At 39.2% G+C, this 22,290-nt stretch overlaps 3 protein-coding genes across 4 annotated transcripts in view; 1 reads left to right on the plus strand and 2 right to left on the minus strand.

The window, feature by feature from the left end:
* CCDC173 (coiled-coil domain containing 173) overlaps positions 1–2,117 on the minus strand; it is a 38,540-nt gene extending 36,423 nt beyond the window's left edge. For both annotated transcript variants that reach the window (XM_041774096.1, XM_041774095.1), the window contains exon 1: positions 1,670–2,117. In XM_041774096.1, coding sequence (XP_041630030.1) covers positions 1,670–2,117 — 448 coding nt within the window. The remainder of the gene's footprint in view (positions 1–1,669) is intronic.
* On the plus strand, positions 1,916–8,722 carry PHOSPHO2 (phosphatase, orphan 2). Its single transcript, XM_041774098.1, has 4 exons — positions 1,916–2,164; positions 2,690–2,723; positions 5,290–5,464; positions 7,963–8,722. The coding sequence occupies exon 4, from the start codon at positions 7,989–7,991 to the stop codon at positions 8,712–8,714; it is 726 nt and encodes a 241-aa protein (XP_041630032.1). The 5' UTR covers positions 1,916–2,164; positions 2,690–2,723; positions 5,290–5,464; positions 7,963–7,988; the 3' UTR covers positions 8,715–8,722.
* Positions 3,946–4,701, minus strand: LOC121501745 (60S ribosomal protein L39-like). The gene has a single exon (XM_041774099.1). The coding sequence runs from the start codon at positions 4,494–4,496 to the stop codon at positions 4,341–4,343; it is 156 nt and encodes a 51-aa protein (XP_041630033.1). The 5' UTR covers positions 4,497–4,701; the 3' UTR covers positions 3,946–4,340.
* Positions 8,723–22,290: the final 13,568 nt, after the last annotated feature.

Below are 22,290 nucleotides of genomic sequence, written 5' to 3' on the forward strand. Positions count from 1 at the left end.
TTCTTAATTCACCTTTCTGGCTGATGTCACTCCACTAAATCTTTAGATATTTTACAGATAGCTGTCTACATATCTGAACCTCTCTCCTACTTTTCACCCTCTTCTAAATGGAGATTACAGTTTAGCAGTGAGGCTCAGATGGTAACTTTTTAAAAATGTTTATTTATTTATAATCTCTACACCCAACTTGGGGCTCAAACTCATGACCTGGAGATCAAGAGTCACATGCTCAAGCTACTGAGCCAGTCAGGTATCCTTCAGATGGTAACTTTTAGACTGAATGATGCAAAACATTATTTAACACCTATTAGATAAATCAGTCTTTTATTGTAGTACTGTGTATGTAAGAAAGTGAGTATGTGAGGTTCCTTGATAGTTCCGTTGGTTAAGTATCTGCCTTCCGCTCAGGTCATGATCCCAGGGTCCTAGGATTAAGCCCCACATCTGACTCCCTGCTCAGCAGAGAGCATGCTTCTCTCTCTCCCTCTGATTCTCCCCTTGCTTGTGCTCTGTCAAATTAATAATCTTTTTTTAAAAAAAAAAAAAAAGAGAAAGTGAGTATGTGACAGTAATTGTGTTTTTTCGATACATGTCCCAGGGATACGTCCTCCAACCTGTCAGAACCTTCCATGGCTACTTCATGAGTCCTTCATTGTATAAATACCAGTAGAGTCCCCTGGTGGGATAGCAGCTGGCCCTCACTCTGCATCTGGCATAAAGAGGCTCCACTGCTACAGAAGCTCAGGCAATGACATGAAGACAGTCCAAATTCCCAAAGTTCAAGCGGTCACTATGACAACATTAATTGGGAATTTAAAGACTTAAAAAAACAAAATCACTGTAATTGCTAAAGAGTTCTTTATTTTTCTTTAATTTTTATTTATTTATGATAGTCACAGAGAGAGAGAGAGAGAGAGAGAGAGAGAGAGAGGCAGAGACACAGGCAGAGGGCTCCATGCACCGGGAGCCTGACGTGGGATTCGATCCTGTCCCGGGCCTCCAGGATCGTGCCCTGGGCCAAAGGCAGGCGCCAAACCGCTGCGCCACCCAGGGATCCCTAAAGAGTTCTTTAGATGTCCCCTTAGGCTACTTCTATTCAAAAATCAAATTTTTATAGAAGGTCATCTAGGTTACAATACCTAAGTAGCATTATTTTTTATACTCCTTCACTTTAGAGATGAGGAAATTGAGGCATTTCCCAACCAAAAAAAAAAAAAAGAAAGAAAGAAAGAAAAGAAAAAAGAAAGAAAGAAAAAGAAAAAAGTGATTTCCATTAGAGACGTTCCTAAGGGCACAGTAGGTTCACAGCACAGACAAGACTCTAGTGAAGTCACTGATATTTCCAAAAGATATTCCAAGTCACTCACGAATAACAAAAGCTTAAGGAAATTCAGCGAACACAGCACTCTTGGAGCTGCCACTGCACACCTTGAGGCTGGTCACCTAGGACTCACCTCTGACTCATCTTTTCTCCCCTCCTATTTGTGTGAACGTTTCCCACCTGCCCATTCATCTGATGGCAAACCTGTGCATTTACTCAGAGCCCAACGATGCCCATGGGGCTGCTTTCGAGTTGGTGGAGCCCTTCTCAGAGAGTAACCAGAACTCCCATTTGGCCCCCCTGCCTCTTACCCACCCCCCCGGGCCTGGATCGGCCAGGTCAGCTCACCTGTGTTTTTCCTCGCCCTCCCTACACCTCCACAGCGCCTTCCAAACCGCGCCAGCATCTCTGACGAGGCGTCGGGCACTCTGAGATTCTGCAAGGCGACGCCGACTCGGGGCGAGCAGGTCCCCAGCGGGTCGAATGTTTGCCGACGCGCGCAGTCGCTTAGCAACGCCGCCGGAAGTGACGGCAGCCGCCGCCGAGGAACGGCGAACGCGCCGCAGCGGGGCCGTCGGGCTGGGAAAGCGGGACTGCGCCTGCGCGGGAAGTCGTGCGCCGGCGCGCGCGTCGGGTGTCCCTCAGGGGCAGGCTCCGGAACGAGGTCGGAGCGCGGAGCCTGCGGAAGCGGCCCCGGGGCCAGGACGGCTGCCGACGCGTGGTCCGGGTCCCTGAGGAGCCCTGGGGGCCCGGCCCGGCGCTCCCATCCTCGTCCACCGGGCTCCTCACGGGGCATGACCCCCAGCGAGGTGCCTGCGCCTACGTCCGGGGCGGACCCTGCAGGTGTGTGGGAGAGCGAGGCCTGACTCGGTGTGTGCGGCCCACAGACCTGCTCGCGGGGGGGAGCTGGAGGGCAGAGGCCCCCCTTCCGTGGAAACGCCGAGGTTAATGGACAGAGAAATCGGTTTTTAAATACTTTGGTTTCTAAACCATGATCCAGGCTAGATGAAGCTTATATTTAAAAAAAAAAAAAAAAAAAAACCTTGGATATTGTCCCAGAACATTCATGTTAGGACCCTTAAGGCGTTTTAAATTGCTTTGTAAATGCAGTATAGTAAAATGAAGGTATTTGTGGGACAAGTCAGACCACTGAGAACACAAAAATCTGTTAAAAGTGGATGCAGTCTTGGTTTCAAAAGACGCCCCCCTTTCTGACACATCGAAGTACAAATTTTTTTTTTTTTTTAATCAGTTAGTTGGCTAGGGCACCTACACATTAGGCACCAAACTAGAGTCGCTCAAAATGAAAGGAGGTAACGATTTTTAATCACTAAAGTTCTAACACATAGTCGTGCTATTTTTCTTCAGGTTTTCTATCAGATGTTCCACCGTAATAATGCTGGTAAGTATGAAAGGACTAACAAAATATTTGTTGACGTAAGTTAGCTTATGCACATTGGTGAGGGTTTTTTTTTTTTTTTTTGAAGCATAGTTTTATTTTTATTTTATTCTTAAAAATTATTTTTTTTAAGATTTTTATTTATTTATTCCTGAGAGAGAGAGAGGCAGAGACACACGCAGAGGGAGAAGCAGGCTCCACGCAGTGAGCCCAAGGTGGGACTCGATCTCCAGAGTCACGCCCTGGGCTGAAGGCTGGCGCTAAACCGTTGAGCCACTGGGGCTGCCCAGAAGCATAGTTTTAAAAGTGTCAAGAGCTCGGGAAGGGCCAGAGATTTTATACTACTTGCACGCTAACAATTTAGCTTGCCACAGTTTTGTGGAAGACGCAGAAATAAATGAAATAGAGCCATGACACTGGACAAAATCTCAGCAGTTTTGCCCCGCTTGCCACCTGGTGATGAAAGGATCAGAAGTCACCTGCACGTGGAGTGTGTTGCAGTACTTCACAGGAATCTTGAGCTTAGGGAACCTTAATCTATTCTACTGGACAATAAGCATGCCTTTCGGGGCTTTTCACTACACGTAGGTTGAGACAATAGCCCAGAGCATAGAGCAGTGAATGGCTTGCTTGTAAAGCATGAAGAACCAATAGAGACCATGGAGAATTACCTCCCAACAAAAATTCACTGGAATTTTAACTAATTAGGTTACAGAAAGTATTGAATCATATAAAATTCAGTCTCAATAATTTGCCAATTTGTCTGATATCATTCGACTTCCAACACCCAGTTCAACTAACCCATGGATGCTTACAGCTAAGTCTAGCTAGAGCTAGTTACTTCTCTCTCTGACTCCACTCCTTTGTTCTATTTTGTTGTGAAGTGAAGGTAGCATTTGCATTTTGATCTGAAACAAGAGTTTAAATTATTCTTTGGAAAAAAATTATTACAAAATCAGTGTAGAAAAAGAATGCACGGCAGTTGAAGCACCCATGATCCTACCACCGTACACAGACATTTTTTAAAACAAAAATGGGATTATACTGTACACACTATTTAGTGACTTACTTGTATAAGTTGTACTAAAGATCTTAGCTTTTATTGTCTAAATAAATATTCCATTACCCGGCTATCACATATCTTTTTTTTTTTTTTTTTTAAAGATTTTATTTGAGAGAAAGCACATGAGCAGGGGGAGGAGCAGAGAGAGAGACATGCTGACTCCCCGTCAAGACCTGAGCCAAAGGCAGATGCTTAGCAGACAGAGCCACACAGGCATCCCCTAGCCACACTTTAAATACTTCGTTGTCAAGGGCCATTTCTATCACTGCAGAAAGTTCTATCAGACGGTGCTATGTGAGATCTGACAGGAGGGGGAATTCAGTACTTCACAAATCAGGACACAACAGCAGCTCAGCTGAAAGGTCTCACATTTATTACTGAACCAACCTACTGGTATAGAGGCATAGTAACAGAGAAAATCACTCTCTTGATAAGACATGTCTATTGTCCGGGTAGGAAGGATGTTTCCATATTGATAAGATAGGAACATATGATCTCCATGTGGCTTAAATATGTGTGCCAATTATGTTTGCTATTTCATGATGTGCAGTGCTTCCTCACAGACCCAGTTTGGTTCTTCTCCAGTGTCTCCTCTTGGAATTGTACCTGATTTTATTACCAGTTTTCATCCGAATCCACTGGGGAATAGGACGATTCTGCTTTTGTTTCTTGGCCAGGAATCGCTTGATTCTGAAAGTCTCGTGAGAAGACATAGCGATCACAGTCAACCACACGCCCGCATATCTTATTTAACCAGTCCCCAGTTCTTGGATATCTGTGCAGTTTCCAGTTTTCATTATTGTAAAAAACACAGGTTATGTTTATATATATAAATGTTATGTTATAGATATATAAAAACATTGCAGAGATGGCAAATATATACTGCTCATGCTTTTGGAGAGAATAATTAATAACTGCTTTTGGAATTTTAACAAACTGGATTCAAAAATAGATTCACTTTTTTTTTTTTTTTTTAGATTCACATTCTTTAAACTTTTGTGCACATCCTTAAGTTTTGGAGACATTTTTATTAAAGTATAGCACTAGGGGGGATCCCTGGGTGGCGCAGCAGTTTGGCGCCTGCCTTTGGCCCAGGGCGCGATCCTGGAGACCCGGGATCAAATCCCACGTCAGGCTCCCAGTGCATGGAGCCTGCTTCTCCTTCTGCCTGTGTCTCTGCCTTTCTCTCTCTCTCTCTCTGTGTGATTATCATAAATAAATAAAAAATAAAGTATAGCACTAATCTTTAAAAGTTTATTGACAATAGAATGTAGTACTTATCTATTATTTAACAAGTAAAAAGGAAAAATGGAACCTGGAAATCTTAACATAATCAGCCTAACACTTGTGACTTTATCCACCGGATTAAAATGTATATTCATTGTAATCTTTGTTTAATCAAGATTTTGTTTCTCCCATTGCCAATAAGTGCCTTTCTAATGTAAGAGAAAACAGCGTAATTAGAAAACATAAATTTAAAAATATCTTAAATACTTTTAATTTTAGGAGTTAAGAAGTCTCCGTTTCTTTGCTCCAAACCAGAAGACTTTGTTTCCTGCATATAGAATAGGAGTAATGTTGGTTAGAAACTGGCTGGTGTTTAAAGGTGAAGATTGTCTTGACTGTTTAACCTAAGCCCTATTCTGAAGTAAAAATAATTGTCTTGGAAATACTAAATTGGGTAAGTTGTTGTGGTTTTTTTTTTGTTTTTTGTTTTTTTGGTAAGTATTTTTAATAAAGGTTTATGTTGAATGGTGACAAAAAACTACTAGAAAAAGATCTGAAATTTTAAAAAGTATATTTTCAGATAGAAATTAATACTCAACAGCAGAATTATGTTAACTTCAGGTTTATGATATATCTTATTATTTTGAGGTTAATAAATAGTTCAGGAATTTGGGCAACTTTTGGCTCATTTTGGTATCAGCCTGAGACAGTTTTCAACCAGCGAGTTACATTTAAAAATTTTTTTTAATTTTGTATAAATTCAGAATACTTGAAAAGCATGTGTAATTTAAAGTGTGCCTAGAGTGCAATACTAATGTGTTTGTCAACTATGCCTTATTGCTATTTGTTACACTGTTTTTAGGACAGTGAATTCTGCACTTAAATTTCTAGGAGCCAGTTAGAATAGCTGGATTAGATAGAGTACAAGGATCCAGAGTATCAGAATATTATGTACTGTGTGTCTAAATTAACAAAACAAGAGATATCCTCGTAGGTTAATCTCCAGATAGTCTAAATTGAGAGACATAGAATACTAACTCTTGTATGAGTGAAAAAGCTCTATTCTCCATTTCACCTCCTGGATATCTACTCACCTACTGGATAAACCAACTGACTGAGCCACCCAGATCCCCCTACCTAGTATTTATTTTAAACTGATTAATAGGGACGCCTGGGTGGCTCAGCGGTTGAGGATCTGCCTCTGGCTCGGCATGATCCCCGGGTCCTGGGATCGAGTCCCACATCAGACTGCCTATTAGGAGCCTGCATCTCCTTCTGCCTGTGCCTCTCTTTGTGTATCTCTCATGAATAAATGAATTTAAAAATATTAAGAAAACAAATAAACTGATTAATAAGTGGGACACCTGGCTGGCTCATTTGGAGGAGCATGAGACTCTTGATTTCAGAGTTGTGAGTGTGAGCCCCATGTTGGGTGTTGAGATTCCAAAAAAAATAAAGAGATTAATAAACTTTAAATGTTTTATTTCTTAGACACTAGAGTATGGTACTTTAAGCCTGAACTTTGGAGTCAAGTGTACCTGAGTCCAAAGTCCAGATTTTCCATTTAACTAATACTTAACCAACTTAACTCATACTTAGGCTTTGGCTTATGTATCTTTAAGATGATGGTAATACTTTCTACTTGATAGGGTTATGAAGTTAAGTGAGATGATGAAATTGTAAAGTTCTTAGTCTAGTGCCTGGTATATCATGATATCTTTAAAAGTGTTAGTTACTCTTTAAAAAAAGATTTTTTTGTTGTTTACACACAGTAATTATAGCTTCTCTTGGGTTTCTTTATAACTGTCTTTTTTGCAGATGGATAATTTTTATTCGTAGCATCTGTTGACCAGTTTAGTTTTTCTTTTTCTCAAGGAAAAACTAAGGTCATTTATAAGAGGGTCACTTATATTTAATGACCTTCATTATCATTTAATGAAAACAAAGAATTAAGTAATTGTCATATAAGCAATGTGACTTTTCACACATACCCAGATTATTTGGTACTCCAGAGCTTAACTATCTTAGAAAATAAAAATAAATTTGAAAATGGTTAACAAAAGTTACTTATAGTCTGGAAGGATGGAACTGGTGCCAAGTTTAAGTAATTTGTTTAGAATTTCAAATACACCATAAGCAACCATTTAGTTGTAACACTGGCATTAATGATTTCAAGCTAAATACCTTTTTAGGAAGATTATTCAAATTTTGTAAGATTTCATAGTGTTAAATTTGGTAGAATTGGGATCCCTGGGTGGCGCAGCGGTTTGGCGCCTGCCTTTGGCCCAGGGCGCGATCCTGAAGACCCGGGATCGAATCCCACGTCGGGCTCCCGGTGCATGGAGCCTGCTTCTCCCTCTGCCTGTGTCTCTGCCTCTCTCTCTCTCTCTCTCTCTGTGTGACTATCATAAATAATTTTAAAAAAATGTTTAAAAAAATTTTTTTGGTAGAATTTAGGTCAGTATACAGAGGATTTATTTTATATTATCCATAGCCTGTTAGTTTATATGTGGATTATTATAAATATTTTAAACTAATAAATTTGTGATTGATAATTTAAAGAAAATAAGAATGATTAGCCAGGCTACTTTTTTCTGTCATGTTTTATAATTTTTCTAAATTAGACTGTAAGGGAATAATTATTTCACTACTCTCATTGGCTTAATCTGTAGTTTAATTCTGAGTGCTCAAAGAATCATCCTCACAGGAACACAGTAATACTGTGAATATCCTTTTGGATATTCTATTTCCATTTATTTAAAATACTCAAATATGAACTTTGCTTCTTAGGAAAAAGTAATTAAATGGTGGTCTTAAATGCTTAATCATTTTAACTTTTTTATATTAGGCCTTTATTTTAGCAGATTAACACTCAGCAATGTTTGTTAAATAAGTGTAATAGCTAGATATGTAAAACAGTATGTTTAGGAAACAATATTTCTTCTTTTTCAGGGTAACCCAGATTTGCTTTTGGAACCATGAAAATTTTGCTCGTTTTTGACTTTGACAATACAATCATAGATGATAATAGTGACACCTGGATTATACAGTGTGCTCCAGAGAAAAAGCTTCCTATTGAACTACAAAATTCTTATAAGAAAGGATTTTGGACAGAATTTATGGGCAGAGTCTTTAAGTATTTGGGAGATAGAGGTGTAAGAGAAGATGAAATGAAAAGAGCAGTGACATCAATGCCTTTCACTCTAGGGATGGTGGAACTTTTGAACTTTATAAGAAGGAACAAGGATAAATTTGACTGCATCATTATTTCAGATTCAAATTCAGTCTTCATAGATTGGGTTTTAGAAGCTACCAGTTTTCATGATGTGTTTGATAAAGTGTTTACAAATCCCGCAGCTTTTGATAGCAATGGTCATCTCACTGTGGAAAATTATCATGCTCATTCTTGCAACAGGTGCCCAAAAAACCTTTGCAAAAATGTAGTTTTGGTAGAATTTGTAGATAAGCAGTTACAACAGGGAATAGATTATACACGAATTGTTTATATAGGTGATGGTGGAAATGATGTCTGCCCAGTAACTTTTTTGAAGAAGAATGATGTTGCCATGCCACGGAAAGATTATACTTTACAGAAAACTCTTTCCAGAATGTCTCAAAATCTTGAACCTATGGAATCTTCTGTTCTAGTTTGGTCCTCAGGTGTTGAAATAATTTCTCATTTACAATTTCTAATAAATGAGTAACATGCCAACAAGGAGTAATATGGTGTGTATCGGTTAAGGTTAGGTACAGCAACATAAAACTAAAACCCCAAATGCCAGTGGATTTTTTTTTTTAAGTTTTTTTTTTTTTCCCCCCTCTCACTTAAAAGAATTTCAGAGGTAAGTATCACAAGGCTGCTGTGGTGCTCTAGCAACCTCAGCACTTGGCTTCTATCTCACATTCCAAGATTGCTGCTCAAGCTCTTTCCCTTACATCAACACTAGCCAGCAAAGGAGAGGGCAGTAAGTGAGAAGTTTGCACCCTCACTTAATTTCCTTTGGCCAAAGCTTAATCATGGTCACCCCATCTAATGGTGAGGAAGGATGAAAAATACAATTTTTATTCCAGATGATCATATGCCTGGGGAAAATTTGAGGGGAAAAGGAGTACTGGATTGAGGTGGGTGCAATTAGTGCCTCTGCCAAATATGGTTGATAGATTGTATTTTTTGAATTTATTCCCAGAGAGAGTAGTCATATATTATACTTTCTTAGATGCTTATTTCAAAAGCATATCTAGTAGTTACAGATCTTAAAAACAAACCTGATACTTTATTCACATAAGAATAAAAGATTCCCCAATATATATAATGTCCTATTTTCAAATAGGTTTTTTTTTTTAAAGATTTATTTATATTTATTTGAGAGAGAGCATGAACAGGGGAAGAACAGAGAAAGAATCCTTGAGCAGATTACCCACTTAGTGCCAATCAGGACCCTGACATCATGACCTGAGCCAAAACCAAGAGTCAGTCACTCAACCAACTGAGCCACCCAGGCACCCCCTAAGTCAGGATTTTATAGATAGGGATGAAGTATCTATCTCTGAAGTTTTTGTGATTTTCCTTTTTAAAATGAAGTAACAGCATTCTTCAAATATTTTAAATTTATGTCAGCATCACAGACTATAATCCCAGTATCCGTTTAGTCAGTATGTTATTTCTATTTAGCAACATAGGGCTTGAACTCACAACTCTAAGATTGAGACCTGATCTCAGCGATCAAGAGTCAGAGCTTAACTGAGCCAAACAGGAGCCCCATTTTGTTGTTTTTCTTTTTATTATTGAAGTTTAGTTGATACTGGGTTACATTAGTTTCGGGTGTACAACATAGTGATTGGACAAGTTTATATGTTACGTGTTTATACATCATGCTGTGTTCACCACAAGTGTAACTCCCATCAGTCACCATGTAAGGCTGTTACAGTACTGTTGACTATGTTCCCTATGCTGTACCTCTCATCCTGTGAGTTAACTCATTCCATTACTGGAAGCCTGTATCTCCCACTCCTCTTCACCCGTTTCCCTTTCCCTCCACCCTCCACCCCTCTGGCAACCATGGGTTTATTCTCTATATGGGTGTCTTTCTGCTTTCTTTGTTTTATTTTTCAGACTACACATATAAGTGAAATCATATGTTATATGTCTTTCCCTGACTTATTTCATTTAGCTTAATGACCTCTAGATCCACCCATTTTGTTGCACATGGCAAGCTCCCATTTTTTTGTGGCCGAGTAATATTCCAGTGTGTGTGTACACATCATATCTTCTTTAAGCATTCATCCATGATAGACACTTAGGTTGCTTCTGGCTATTATAAATAATACTGCAATAAACACTGGGATGCATATATCTTTTCAAATTAGTGTTTCTGTTTTCTTTTGGTAAATACCCCATAGTGGAATTACTAGATCATATAGTATTTGTATTTTTTTTTTTATTGAATCTCCATACTGTTTTCCATGGTGGCTGTGCCAATTTACATTCCCACCAGCAGTACATGAGGGTTCCTTTTTCCTCATATTCTTGCCAACACTTATTATTTATCTTTTTGTTACTAGCCATTCTGACAGGTGTAAGGTAGTATCTCACTGTGCTTTTTTTTTAATATTTTATTTTTTTAATTTTTTTTTAATTTTTATTTATTTATGATAGAGAGAGAGGCAGAGACACAGGCAGAGGGAGAAGCAGGCTCCATGCACCGGGAGCCCGATGTGGGATTCGATCCCGGGTCTCCAGGATCGCGCCCTGGGCCAAAGGCAGGCACCAAACCGCTGCACCACCCAGGGATCCCCTCTCACTGTGCTTTTGATTTGCATTTCCCTGATAATTAGTGGTGTTCAGCATCTTTTCATGTGTCTCTAAGCCATCTATGTATCTTTTTTGGAAAAATGTTGATTCAGGTGCTCTGCACATTTTTTTTTTTTTTGCCCATTTTTTAAATTAGGTCTTTCCTTTGGTGTTGACTTGTAAAAGTTCCTTATGTATGTTGGATATTAACTCCTTATTGGATATATCATTTGTAAATATCTTTTCCCATTTATAGTAGTTTGACTTTTTGTTTTGTTGATGGTTCTCTTTGCTGTGCAAAAAACTTTTTAAAATTTTGATGTAGTCCTAATAGTTTTTGTGTTGGTCTCCTTTGCCTAAGGAGATATATCAGGAAAAATGTTTCTAAGGCCAATGTCAAAGAGATTACTGCCCATGTTTTCTTCTAGGGCTTTTATGGGTTCAAGTCTCACATTTAGGTCTTTAATCCATTTTGAATTTATTTTTGTGTATGGTGTAAGAGTCTGGTTTTATTCTTTTGCACATAGCTGTCCAGTTTTCCCAGCACCATTTTAAAAATTATTTTTAACTATGAGCCATTTCATTTTTTGCTTTCTTTCTTTCTTTCTTTTTCTTTCTTTCTTTCTTTCTTTTTTTATTTATTTATTTTCTTCTTTTTTTTTTGAGAGAGAGGGAGTGGGGAGGGGCAGAGGGAGAGGGAGTCCCAAGCAGCCTCCATACCTGGAGTGGTTCTCAGTGTGGAACTGGATCTCATGATCATGAGATCATGATCTGAGCCAAAATCAAGAGTCAAATGCTTAACTGACTCAGCCACCCAGGCACCCCTTCCTAGCACCATTTATTAAAGAGACTCTTTCTCATTGTATGTTTGCCTCTTTTATTGTAGGTTAATTGGGCACATAAACGTAGGTTTATTTCTGCACTCTGTTCTGTTCCATTGATCTGTGTGCCTATTTTTGTGCCAGTACCATACTGTTTTGATTATTATAGCTTTATAGTATATCCTGAAATCTGGGATTGTGATACTTTTACCTTTGTTCTTTCTCAAGATTAGCAATGCAGACTTGAGTGATACGATATATAGCAGTAGGAATACTCAACATTTACAAGACTATTTCATATGAGGATATTGTAAAACATGTTTCATACACAAAACATCAACTGCTCTGAAAATTTTATAATTCTATGCTAATTTCTAGGCTCTCATTTTTTAGGCATGAATTTCCATTTTGTATTGATAGAATTTTCTTTTCATTACAGAAAGCACCAAAAACAGATTTTCCATATAATTTAGTGGGGAAAATTGGTACCATCTATTTTTTTAGCCTAAAAAAGTAAATCTTTGTTTAAATCTTTGTTTCGCTGTAATTAATAAATTAGATGACATTGAAAGACATTTATTTTTAGGTATTGAGTAAGGAAATGAAATGAGATTATCTAGGCTATTTAGAGCTCCCAGGTGCTTGGCAGAAGAAGTAGGTCTAATTTTCCTCAAGAGGAAATTAATATCCTGAGTGTGGAGGACAGACTCTAAGGTGGCCCCCATCATGATCCCTATATTCTGGTATTCTGTGTGTGTAGGGGGTGACCTATGATTTGCTTCTAATCAATGGAATACCACAAAGATGATGGGATGTATGTGATAAGGTGACATGATTACATTACATCAGATTGTAATGCTCATCTTGTTAAGGAATTCTCTCCTTTTATTTCTTAAAGATTTATTTATTTATTTGAGAGAGAGAGCATGTGCACAAGCAGGGGAAGGAACAGAGAGAATCGCAAACACTACATATTGAGCCTGGAGCCCAACGTGGGGCTCAATCTCATGACCCTGAGATCCTGATCTGAGCCAAAACCAAGAGTCTAAGGTTTAACTAACTGAGCCTCTTGGGTACCACTATTTTTTAATTATTATTTTTTAATTCTCTCACTCTTGACTTAAAGAAGCAAGCTGCTGTGTTGTGAACAGGACTTCAGAGAGGGCCACATGGCAAGCAGTTGAGAGTGGCCTCTGGCTAACAGCAAAAAGTAGGCCCACAGTTCAATAGTCCTTAAGGAACTGCATGCTACAACTATGTGATCTTGAAAGTGGATCCCTTCCTACTGGAACCTCAGCTGAGATTACAGCTCTGGATGACACCTTGACTGGCTTTGTGAGACCCTGGAACAGAAGACCAGTGGAGCTGTGTTTGGACTCATGACCCACAGAGCCTATGAGATAATAAATGTTTGTTGTTTTGAGGTGCTAAATTTGTGGTAATTCTGTTATACAGCCATAGAAAATTAATGCAGTAAGCCTCAAATCTGTAAATAATTTTGCAAGTACCTTGTAGGGCATACAATAAAAAGTAGCCACACCAAAAGACATGAATGATAACCAGCAGAAGCTTCTGTTTAAATAGATCTGCAGGACCACTAGATACTATTTTCAGACATACACTAAACTTTTGAGAATTTTGACAGAACTGAAAATTACATAAACAATATGGAAATACTAGAGCTGAAAATTAACATGACCAAAATTAGAATCTTGGTGAATGGATTTGACAGCGGAACAGGCACAGCTGAAGAGAGAGTTAGTGAATGAGCACAAGTTAGAAGAAAACATCCGGAATGATGTGGAGAAAGACAAAACTATGAAAATACAGAAGAGAAGTAATATGGAAGATAAAGTCTAACAGGAAATTGGTGTCCCAGAAGAAGAGGAGAAAGAACATGAAACATACAGTATTTTAAAAGATAATGGGGGATCCCTGGGTGGTGCAGCGGTTTAGCGCCTGCCTTTGGCCCAGGGCGCGATCCTGGAGACCTGGGATCGAATCCCACATCAGGCTCCCGGTGCATGGAGCCTGCTTCTCCCTCTGCCTGTGTCTCTGCCTCTCTCTCTCACTGTGTGCCTATCATAAATTAAAAAAAAATTAAAAAAATAAATAAAAGATAATGATGGAGAACTTTACAAAATTGATAAACAGCATCGAAACAAGTTCAAGAGTCTTTACGAACCCCAAACAGGATAGATAAAAGGAAAAACCAAGTGGAATCACGCCACTGTAAAACTACTGATAACCAAAGACAGAAAAAGCGTAAAATAATCAGAGGAAAAAAAGACATTGAAAGGAGCAACAATTATACTAAAACCTGGCATTATTTCTTTCTTAAATGTTTGATACAATTCAACAGTGAAACCATCCAGGCCTGGAGTTTTCTTTGTTGGCAGGTCTTTAACTACTTACCCAGTTTCTTTCATAGATGCGCAACTATTCAGGTTGTGTCATTTTTCTTGAGTAAATTTTTTTTTAAATTTTATTTATTCATGAGACACAGGCAGAGGGAGAAGCAGGCTCCATGCAGGGAGCCCAAGGTCTCCAGGATCTCCAGCCCAAGCCCAGGTCTCCAGGATCACGCCCTGGACTGAAGGCGGCGCTAAACCACTAAGCCACCCAGGATCCCTTTCTTGAGTAAATTTTGGTCATCTGTTGACTGTATCTATTGCTGCATAGCAAATTATGTCAGAATTTAATAGCTTAAAAGTAAGCATCATCTCACAGTTTCTGTGGGTCAGGAATTCAGGAGCACTTAATTGGGTTGTTCAGGATCTTTAATGGGTCAAGATGTCAGCTAGGGTTGTAGTCATGAAAGTTCCACTAAGGCTGGAGGACCTGCCTTCAAGGTGGCTTGCTCACATGGCTTTTGGCAGGAGGCTGCAGTCCTCACTGCTTGTTGTCAGGAAGTCTCAATTTGTTGCTGGTTGTTGGCAAAAAGCCTCAATTTCCAACCACTTGGACCTTTCCAAAGAACTGCTTGAGTGTCCCAAAGACTTGGTTTTCTGCCAAGTGAGTGATCCAAGAGAGAGGGCAGAAAGGAAACCACTATGCCTTTGTGACCTAGTCTCAGAAGCCAAACACTATCAATTCTATTTATTAAAACAGAACACTAAGTTAAGCCCACATTCACAGGGAGGGGAATTAGACTCCACCTTTGGAGAGGGAGTTAAAGAATGTTGGGTATACTTTAAAACCACAGTAGTTTCTCTCAAGGGCTTTACTTCTTGTAATTTGTGAAACTCGGGGACAAATAGTTTTTTGTAATGTTCCTTTATTAACCTTTTAATTTTTTAAAAAGATTTTATTTATTCATGAGAGAGAGAGAGAGGCAGAGGGAGAAGCAGGCTCCATGCAGGGAGCCTGATATGGGACTCAATCCCAGGACTCCAGGATCACACCCTGGGCTGAAGGCAGGTGCTAAACCGCTGAGCCACCCGGGAATCCCTAACCTTTTAATTTTATTTTTTTATTTTTTTTTAAATTTTATTTTATTTATTTATGATAGGCACACAGTGAGAGAGAGAGAGAGGCAGAGACACAGCCAGAGGGAGAAGCAGGCTCCATGCACCGGGAGCCCGACGTGGGATTCGATCCCGGGTCTCCAGGATCGCGCCCTAGGCCAAAGGCAGGCGCCAAACCACTGCGCCACCCAGGGATCCCTAACCTTTTAATTTTAAAGTGAACATATGTGTACCTATTATTTAGATTTTACCATTAACATTTAATTCTGCTTGTTTTTTTACATATCTATACATCCCTCTATCTAGCTATCTTTTTTTTTCTTTTGCCTTTTTAACATAAGCACCATTCTTCCCTTTGATTTTTTTGTTCCCCAATATGTCAAACCCAGTGCTTATGTGGATCTGACTGGAATTCAAACAATATTCACTAGATGCCTGTGGCACCTCTCCCACCAGATTGTGACCCCAAAATGTCTCTAAATATTGCCAAATGTCTCCTGGAGGATAAAGCAATTCTTGCTGAAGAACTACTTACTTAATGCTTAAAAGTCGGTATCTTTTATTTGTGGATTAAGTGAGGATATAACAATTGTACAAGCTAAATATTGCTACTCTTAAAGCCACAGATCCAAAATATTTTCCCCATATAAAAATTTCTTCATCACCAAGTCCATAGCCTTGTTATAGCACATCCACCACCATCTAAGTGTTTAATAATTTTCTTTTTTTACCTAAGCTTCATGTCCAATGTGGAGCCCAATGAGGGGCTTGAACACACGACCCTAAGATAAAGACCTGAGATCAAGAGTCGGATGCTCAACTGACTAAGGTATCCAGGCACCCCTAATAAATATTTTTGATGCCTAATTCAGTCACTTCCTTAGTATGTTAAATATATATTGGATTTCTTTTTTTTGGGGGGGGGGGAGATTTCTTTTCCTACCCAAGTATTATATGTATTATGGTACATGTCTATTAGTTTAAATCTGCTTTTGTACTACAAGTGTAGTCTTTTGGTTTTTTTTGTTTTTTTTTTTTTAATTTTTTATTTATTTATGATAGTCACAGAGAGAGAGAGAGGCAAAGACACAGGCGGAGGGAGAAGCAGGCTCCATGCACCGGGAGCCTGATGTGGGATTCGATCCCGGGTCTCCAGGATCGCGCCCTGGGCCAAAGGCAGGCGCCAAACCGCTGCGCCACCCAGGGATCCCAAGTGTAGTCTTTTGTAGTGCAAGTTATAATTACATCTTTATTCTACCTTCTTTATGTTTCTCTGATATGCCTACATATTTTTCACATTTTTTTAAAGATTTTTTTTATTTTTCTTTAAAGATTTTATTCATTTACTCATGAGAGACAGAGAGAGAGAGAGAAAAGCAGAGACACAGGTGAGGGAGAAGCAGGCTCCATGCAAGGAGCCTGATGTGGGATTCGATTCCAGGACTCCAGGATCATGCCCTGGGCCGAAGGCAGGGGCTAAACTGCTGAGCCACCCAAGGATCCCTTTAAGATTTATTTTCTTATGTTAGATAGAGAGGGGGAGGTGAGCAGATTCCCCCCTTAGGCCGGGAGCCCAATGTAGGACTCGATCCCAGGACACTGAGATCATGACCTGAGCCAAAAACAAGAGTCAGAAGCTCAACCATCTGAGCCACCCAGGTGCCCCTGATATACCTATTGATATGCTTTTACAGCATTTTAATTTTTAGCTCCTGATTTATACTACCCCTGCAAAAGAGTTGGAAAAGATTTTTTTACAGTCACATAAGCTGCTTCCAGGGACAGCTGATATATCAGTAAGGCAACTGCATGGAGGCACCAGATGGGGTGGAGTAGCTCTGATAATAGTGTGGGATTAGAATGTATAGCCACTTCTTACCCCTATAGTCAGATATGCTTTTTTACAGAAGAGTCCTCTACTGATACAATAACCACACAACACATCTTCAGATGAGACTAATTGTGGGAAATGTATAAACAATAATTGACTAAATTCTTTTACCTAATAACCTATCATTTTGTGCACTCTATTTGATTTCTTTTTTTAGGTGGACAGTGTGATAGTCCTGTTGTAGACAGATTTTTCGATGTGTTCTGTTAAGGGCTCATGGAATAATCTAGGGCAAAAGCTAAATCTAGCCTACTTGTTTATGTCATAAAAACTGATGTCTGTATGATGACTGTTCAAATGGAAACAAAATATTAACATAGATGTTTCCTAACACAAATTCTTAGAAAGTCCCATTGTTTATGGAAAATATTTCTTAGTAAAAAATTAGTTTGTCTTATGTATTTAAATAATAAAATGTCATTTGTGTATCTAAACTAGTAAATAATATTTACAATTAAACTAAATATTGTTTACCTCATAAGATTTTTATAATCAGTGCAAAATGGAAACCTTGATCATTCACATTTTTTTAAAGATTTTATTTATTTATTCATGAGAGATACAGAGAGAGAGAGAGAGAGAGAGGCAGAGGGAGAAACAGGCTCCATGCAGGGAACCTGACATCGGACTCGATCCTAGGTCTCCAGGATCATGCCCTGGGCTGAAGGCAGCGCTAAACCACTGAGCCACCCCGGCTACCCGATCATTCACATTTTTAAAAAATTATTTATTTTAGAGAGAAAGAGAACACAAGCAGGGGGGCGGAGGGGGCAGAAAGAAAGAGAGAGAGGAAGAGAAGAGCACAGAGCCCAATGTGGGCCTTGATCTCATGACCCTGAGATCATGACCTGAGCCAAAATCAAGAGTTGGACTCTTAACCACCCAGTCGCCCCTCGTTCACATTTTTCCAACTATTTAGTCATTTTCTGGATTATGTCATATTCATATATAAGAATCACAATTCTTTTCACAAGTTGATCCAAACAATATTTTCTTCTCCTCATTTCAAGGTGAAAGTATGTTCCTTCAGGGATCTATTAACAACCTAGCTCTTGTCACACTTAAATCTAGAAAATCCTATTGCACAATTTTGAAAGCTAAAAATACTTCACTCAACAAATTTTTTTGGCACCTACTATGTCCAACCAAAAACCTGTGGAAGTATAGGACTATCTCTTACAGAGAAAGATACCCTTCCAAGAATTTACAATTTTATTGTAATGTACAATACCAAAGTATGCTTCATAATGCATCTTAGTAATTAGCATAAACTGAAAGTACTTAGATTAAGGAATGACTGAATGACCATATAGCACAGTGTTTTGCACTCCATCAATTGATTAATTTTGGTGGAAGCTTTATGAAGGCAGTAGACTGTAATCCACACCTTAAAAAGTGGAAAGAAGGAGCACCTGGCTGGCTCCGTTGGTAGAGCATATGGCCCTTGATCTTGGGGTCATGTGTTCAAGCCCCAGGTTGGACATAAAGATTACTTTTAAAACATAGAAAGGGGGCAGCCCGGGTGGCGCGGTGGTTTAGCGCTGCCTGCAGCCTAGGGCGTGATCTTGGAGACCCTGGATCGAGTCCCACATCAGGCTTTCTGCATGGAGCCTGCTTCTCCCTCTGCCTGTGTCTCTGCCTCTCTCTCTCTCTCTCTCTCTCTCTCTCTCTGTGTGTCTCTATGAATAAATAAATAAATAATCTTAAAAAAAAAAACATAGAAAGGGTTTGGAGAGATGGAAAGGATAGAGCTTCCCAGATGAAGGGAATAACTTGAACCAAGATGGGAGTGAGCATAGCATATTCACAAGGCAGTGATGAAGTAGCTGGCCTAATAGTTAAAAGTTTAAACTGGGGAGTAGTGGAATCAATTTTATAAGTGGGATTTGGCCAATTTATGGAAGGCTTGAAAGCTAACCACTGGAATTTGAATTTTTTTTTCTGTGAGGCTCTCAAGAGTAAGCAAAGGGAAGTGGTGTTTGGGGAGGATGAAAGGTCTTGTACAGCTTGGGAGGAAACAGGAGAGATGACACAGGCAAGTCTTGCTGTAAGCTAAGTGAGAAATGACAACAACCTGATAGAATTAAAATGAAGGTATAAATCAGATGCTTTGAAAATAAAAAAAGGTCAAACCTTTTAGACCATATGCTAATCCCCACTACTGCGGATTAAGTCACTTATGTAATTTCCTAGAGAACTATGGGCCCTTGAGCCAAGTTTTATTATTTTTTTTAAAGATTTTAATTTATTTATTCATGAGAGACACAGAGAGAGGCAGAGACACAGGCAGAGGGAGAAGCAGGCTCTATGCAGGGAACCCTACGTGGGACTTGGTCCCCAATCCCCAGGACCACGCCCTGGGCTGAAGGCGGTGCTAAACTGCTGAGCCACCCGGGCTGCCCAGAGCCAAATTTTAAAACAAAACTCTGAAAGTCTTCCTTTAAATCCATCCATGTTTTCATTTATAGGACAAATATTTATCGAGCACCTGTTACATGCAGACATTATTCTAAAACTACAGAAATGAATTAGAGATAACTATGAACAGACAAAAATCAGTGCTTTCATGGAGCTTACATTCTAGTGTGAGAAATCACACATTAATCTGATAAATAAGCAAATACAGGGGCACCTGGGTGGCTCAGTGGTTAAGCATCTGCCTTTGGCCCAGGTCAGACTCCCAGAGTCCTTGGGTCGAGCCTTGCATGGGGCTGCTTGCTCAGTAGAGAGCCTGTTTCTCCTTTTCCCTCTGCTGCTCCCCCCTGCTTGTGCTCTCTGTTACTCTCTCTCTCTGTCAAATAAATTTTAAAAAAATAAGCAAATATATATAATTTTGTAGATGGTAATAAGCACTATGGTTTAAAATAAAGCCAGCAAAGGGGATAGGGAATAGCAAGTGAAGTAGGAGACAATTTTAAATAGGTTGGTAGAAGAAGGCCTCACTTGAGAAGTTGATATTTGGCTAAAAACCTGATGGAGGTAAGTGAGCAGATCATGTAGCAGTAGCTAGGAAAAGCAGCTGTAGGCAAAAGAGCGAGCTAGTAGTGAGGACAGAAGCAATGCTGTTCCTAGTGAAGGCAGAAAGCACAGTTGGGTGTGGGGTCCAGAAGGCCATTATAAGTAATTTGGCTTTTACTAAATGAGGCTGTAATTGGAGAGCTTTAATCTCTGATTTATTTAACAGTATCAGTTTTTCTTGGTTTATTTGAGCCAATGCTCTTTTTTTTTCCTAGTTACAGAATTGGGTTTCTGTTGCATGTAATTGAAAAAGTTTCTAGTTTATTATACTCTATCGTCTATTAATTTTATCTGGAATTTACCTTTAATGGTGGCACCAAAAACATATTCCCAATAAACTGCTTTTAAGTGACCCTCCACCACAAAGTGGTAGACTAGTTCCTGTTTTGAGTCTTTCATAAGTTTTTTGAACAAGTACCCCAAAACAACTGAAAAATTAAGTACTCACTTCCACATTTTCAGACTGATTTTGAAAACTTTTCATCATAAGTTTAAACATTTGCTAAGCTTGTGATTTCTTTTTTTTTTTTTAAGATTTTATTTATTTATTTTGAGAGAGAGTGTACGAGCGGGGGGAGGGGCAGATGGAGAGAAAATCTGACTCCACTAGGAGTGCAGAGCCTAACACAGGGCTGGATCCCATGACCCCAAAATCACCACCTGAGTCAAAATCGTGTTGGCCATTCAACCAACTGAGCCACCTAAGCACTCCCCAAGGCTGTGATTTCTAATATAAAGAATGACTTTTTAAAATTTTTATTTTTAAGTAATCTCTATACCCAATAGGGGGCTGGAACCCACACCCTGAGCTCAAGTCACACACTCCACTGGCTCAGCCAGCCAGGTGCTCCATGAATGACTTTTTAATAAGAGTTTAAATAACTTTTAAATCTATTTAGTCAAAGCTATCTATAGTAATTTGAAACCTACCATCATTCATTTAAAAATACATAAACAAGGGGTGCCTGGCTGGCTCAGTCAGCGGAGCATGCAACTCTTGATCTCGGGATTGTGGGTTTGAATCCCAGGCTGGCTATAGAAATTACTAAAAAATAAAATCGTAAAAAATATATATAAGTAAGTTCTTTAACTGTGATTTTTACCTTTTTATTGAAGTTTAGTTGACATACAATGTTACATTAGTTTCAGGCATACAACATAGGGATTGGACAAGTTTATACAATCGCATACATTGTGCCATGCTTAGCACAAATGTAGCAACCATCTGTCAACATACAACCCTGTTACAATATCATTGACTATATATCCTTGCTGTAACTTTTATTCAATAGCAGACAATTTTCAAGCTTGTTCTTTTTTCTTCTGGAGCCCATATTTCTGTTCTACTTCTCCCAGAAAATGTCCTGCTGAAAATACAGGCAGTCTTCATTTTACAGAGTGTTACAGGAACATAAAAATGACTATGCAAGATTACTGTGCAAAGGAATGTTAATAATTAGTGGGAAAAAAAAGAAAAAAGAAAAAAATAATTAGTGGGAAATATTTTAATTTCTTGTCACTTTTAATTTTTTTTTTTTTTTTTTTTTTTAGATTTTATTTACTTGACACAAAAAGAGAGAGTGCAAGTTAGGGGAGCGGCAGGCTGAGAGGGAGAAGCAGGCTCCCAACCAAGCAAGGAGCCCAATGCCATGCTCAATCTCAGGACCCTGGGATCATGACTAGAGCTGAAGGCAGATGCTTAACCGACTGAGCCACTCAGGGGCCCCGACATTCTTTTTTTTTTTTAAATTCATGAGAGACACAGAGAGAGGTAGAGACATAGGCAGAGGGTGCAGAAGCAGACTCCAAGCAAGGAGCCCTATATGGGACTCGATCTGGGGAATCCAGGATCCCACCCTGAGCCAAAAGCAGACACTCAACCTCTGAGCCACCCAGACATCCCTGGGGCCCCAACATTTAAGTTTTTTATAAGAACATTAAAAACTGGGATCCCTGGGTGGCGCAGCGGTTTGGTGCCTGCCTTTGGCCCAGGGCGCGATCCTGGAGACCCGGGATTGAATCCCACATCAGGCTCCCAGTGCATGGAGTCTGCTTCTCCCTCTGCCTGTGTCTCTGCCTCTCTCTCTCTCTCTCTGTGACTATCATAAATAAATAAAAATTAAAAAAAAAAAGAAAAAAAAAAGAACATTAAAAACTGTCTTACTGTCAGTTACAAATGTATAGGAAAATGAAAAATAGTAAGATCAGTATTTCCTTAGTATACTGCAATTAGAAACATTGAGGATGAAAGCATTTCTTTGTAAAAAAGTTTTGCTGAGTAGTTTGAACAGT

Source organism: Vulpes lagopus, chromosome 11 (assembly GCF_018345385.1).
Source record: "Vulpes lagopus strain Blue_001 chromosome 11, ASM1834538v1, whole genome shotgun sequence".
NCBI lineage: Eukaryota > Metazoa > Chordata > Mammalia > Carnivora > Canidae > Vulpes > Vulpes lagopus.

Coding starts and splice junctions, on each gene's coding strand:
- LOC121501745 (XM_041774099.1), bottom strand. CDS start 4,496: ATGTCTTCTCACGAGACTTTCAGAATCAAGCGATTCCTGGCCAAGAAA.
- PHOSPHO2 (XM_041774098.1), top strand. CDS start 7,989: ATGAAAATTTTGCTCGTTTTTGACTTTGACAATACAATCATAGATGAT.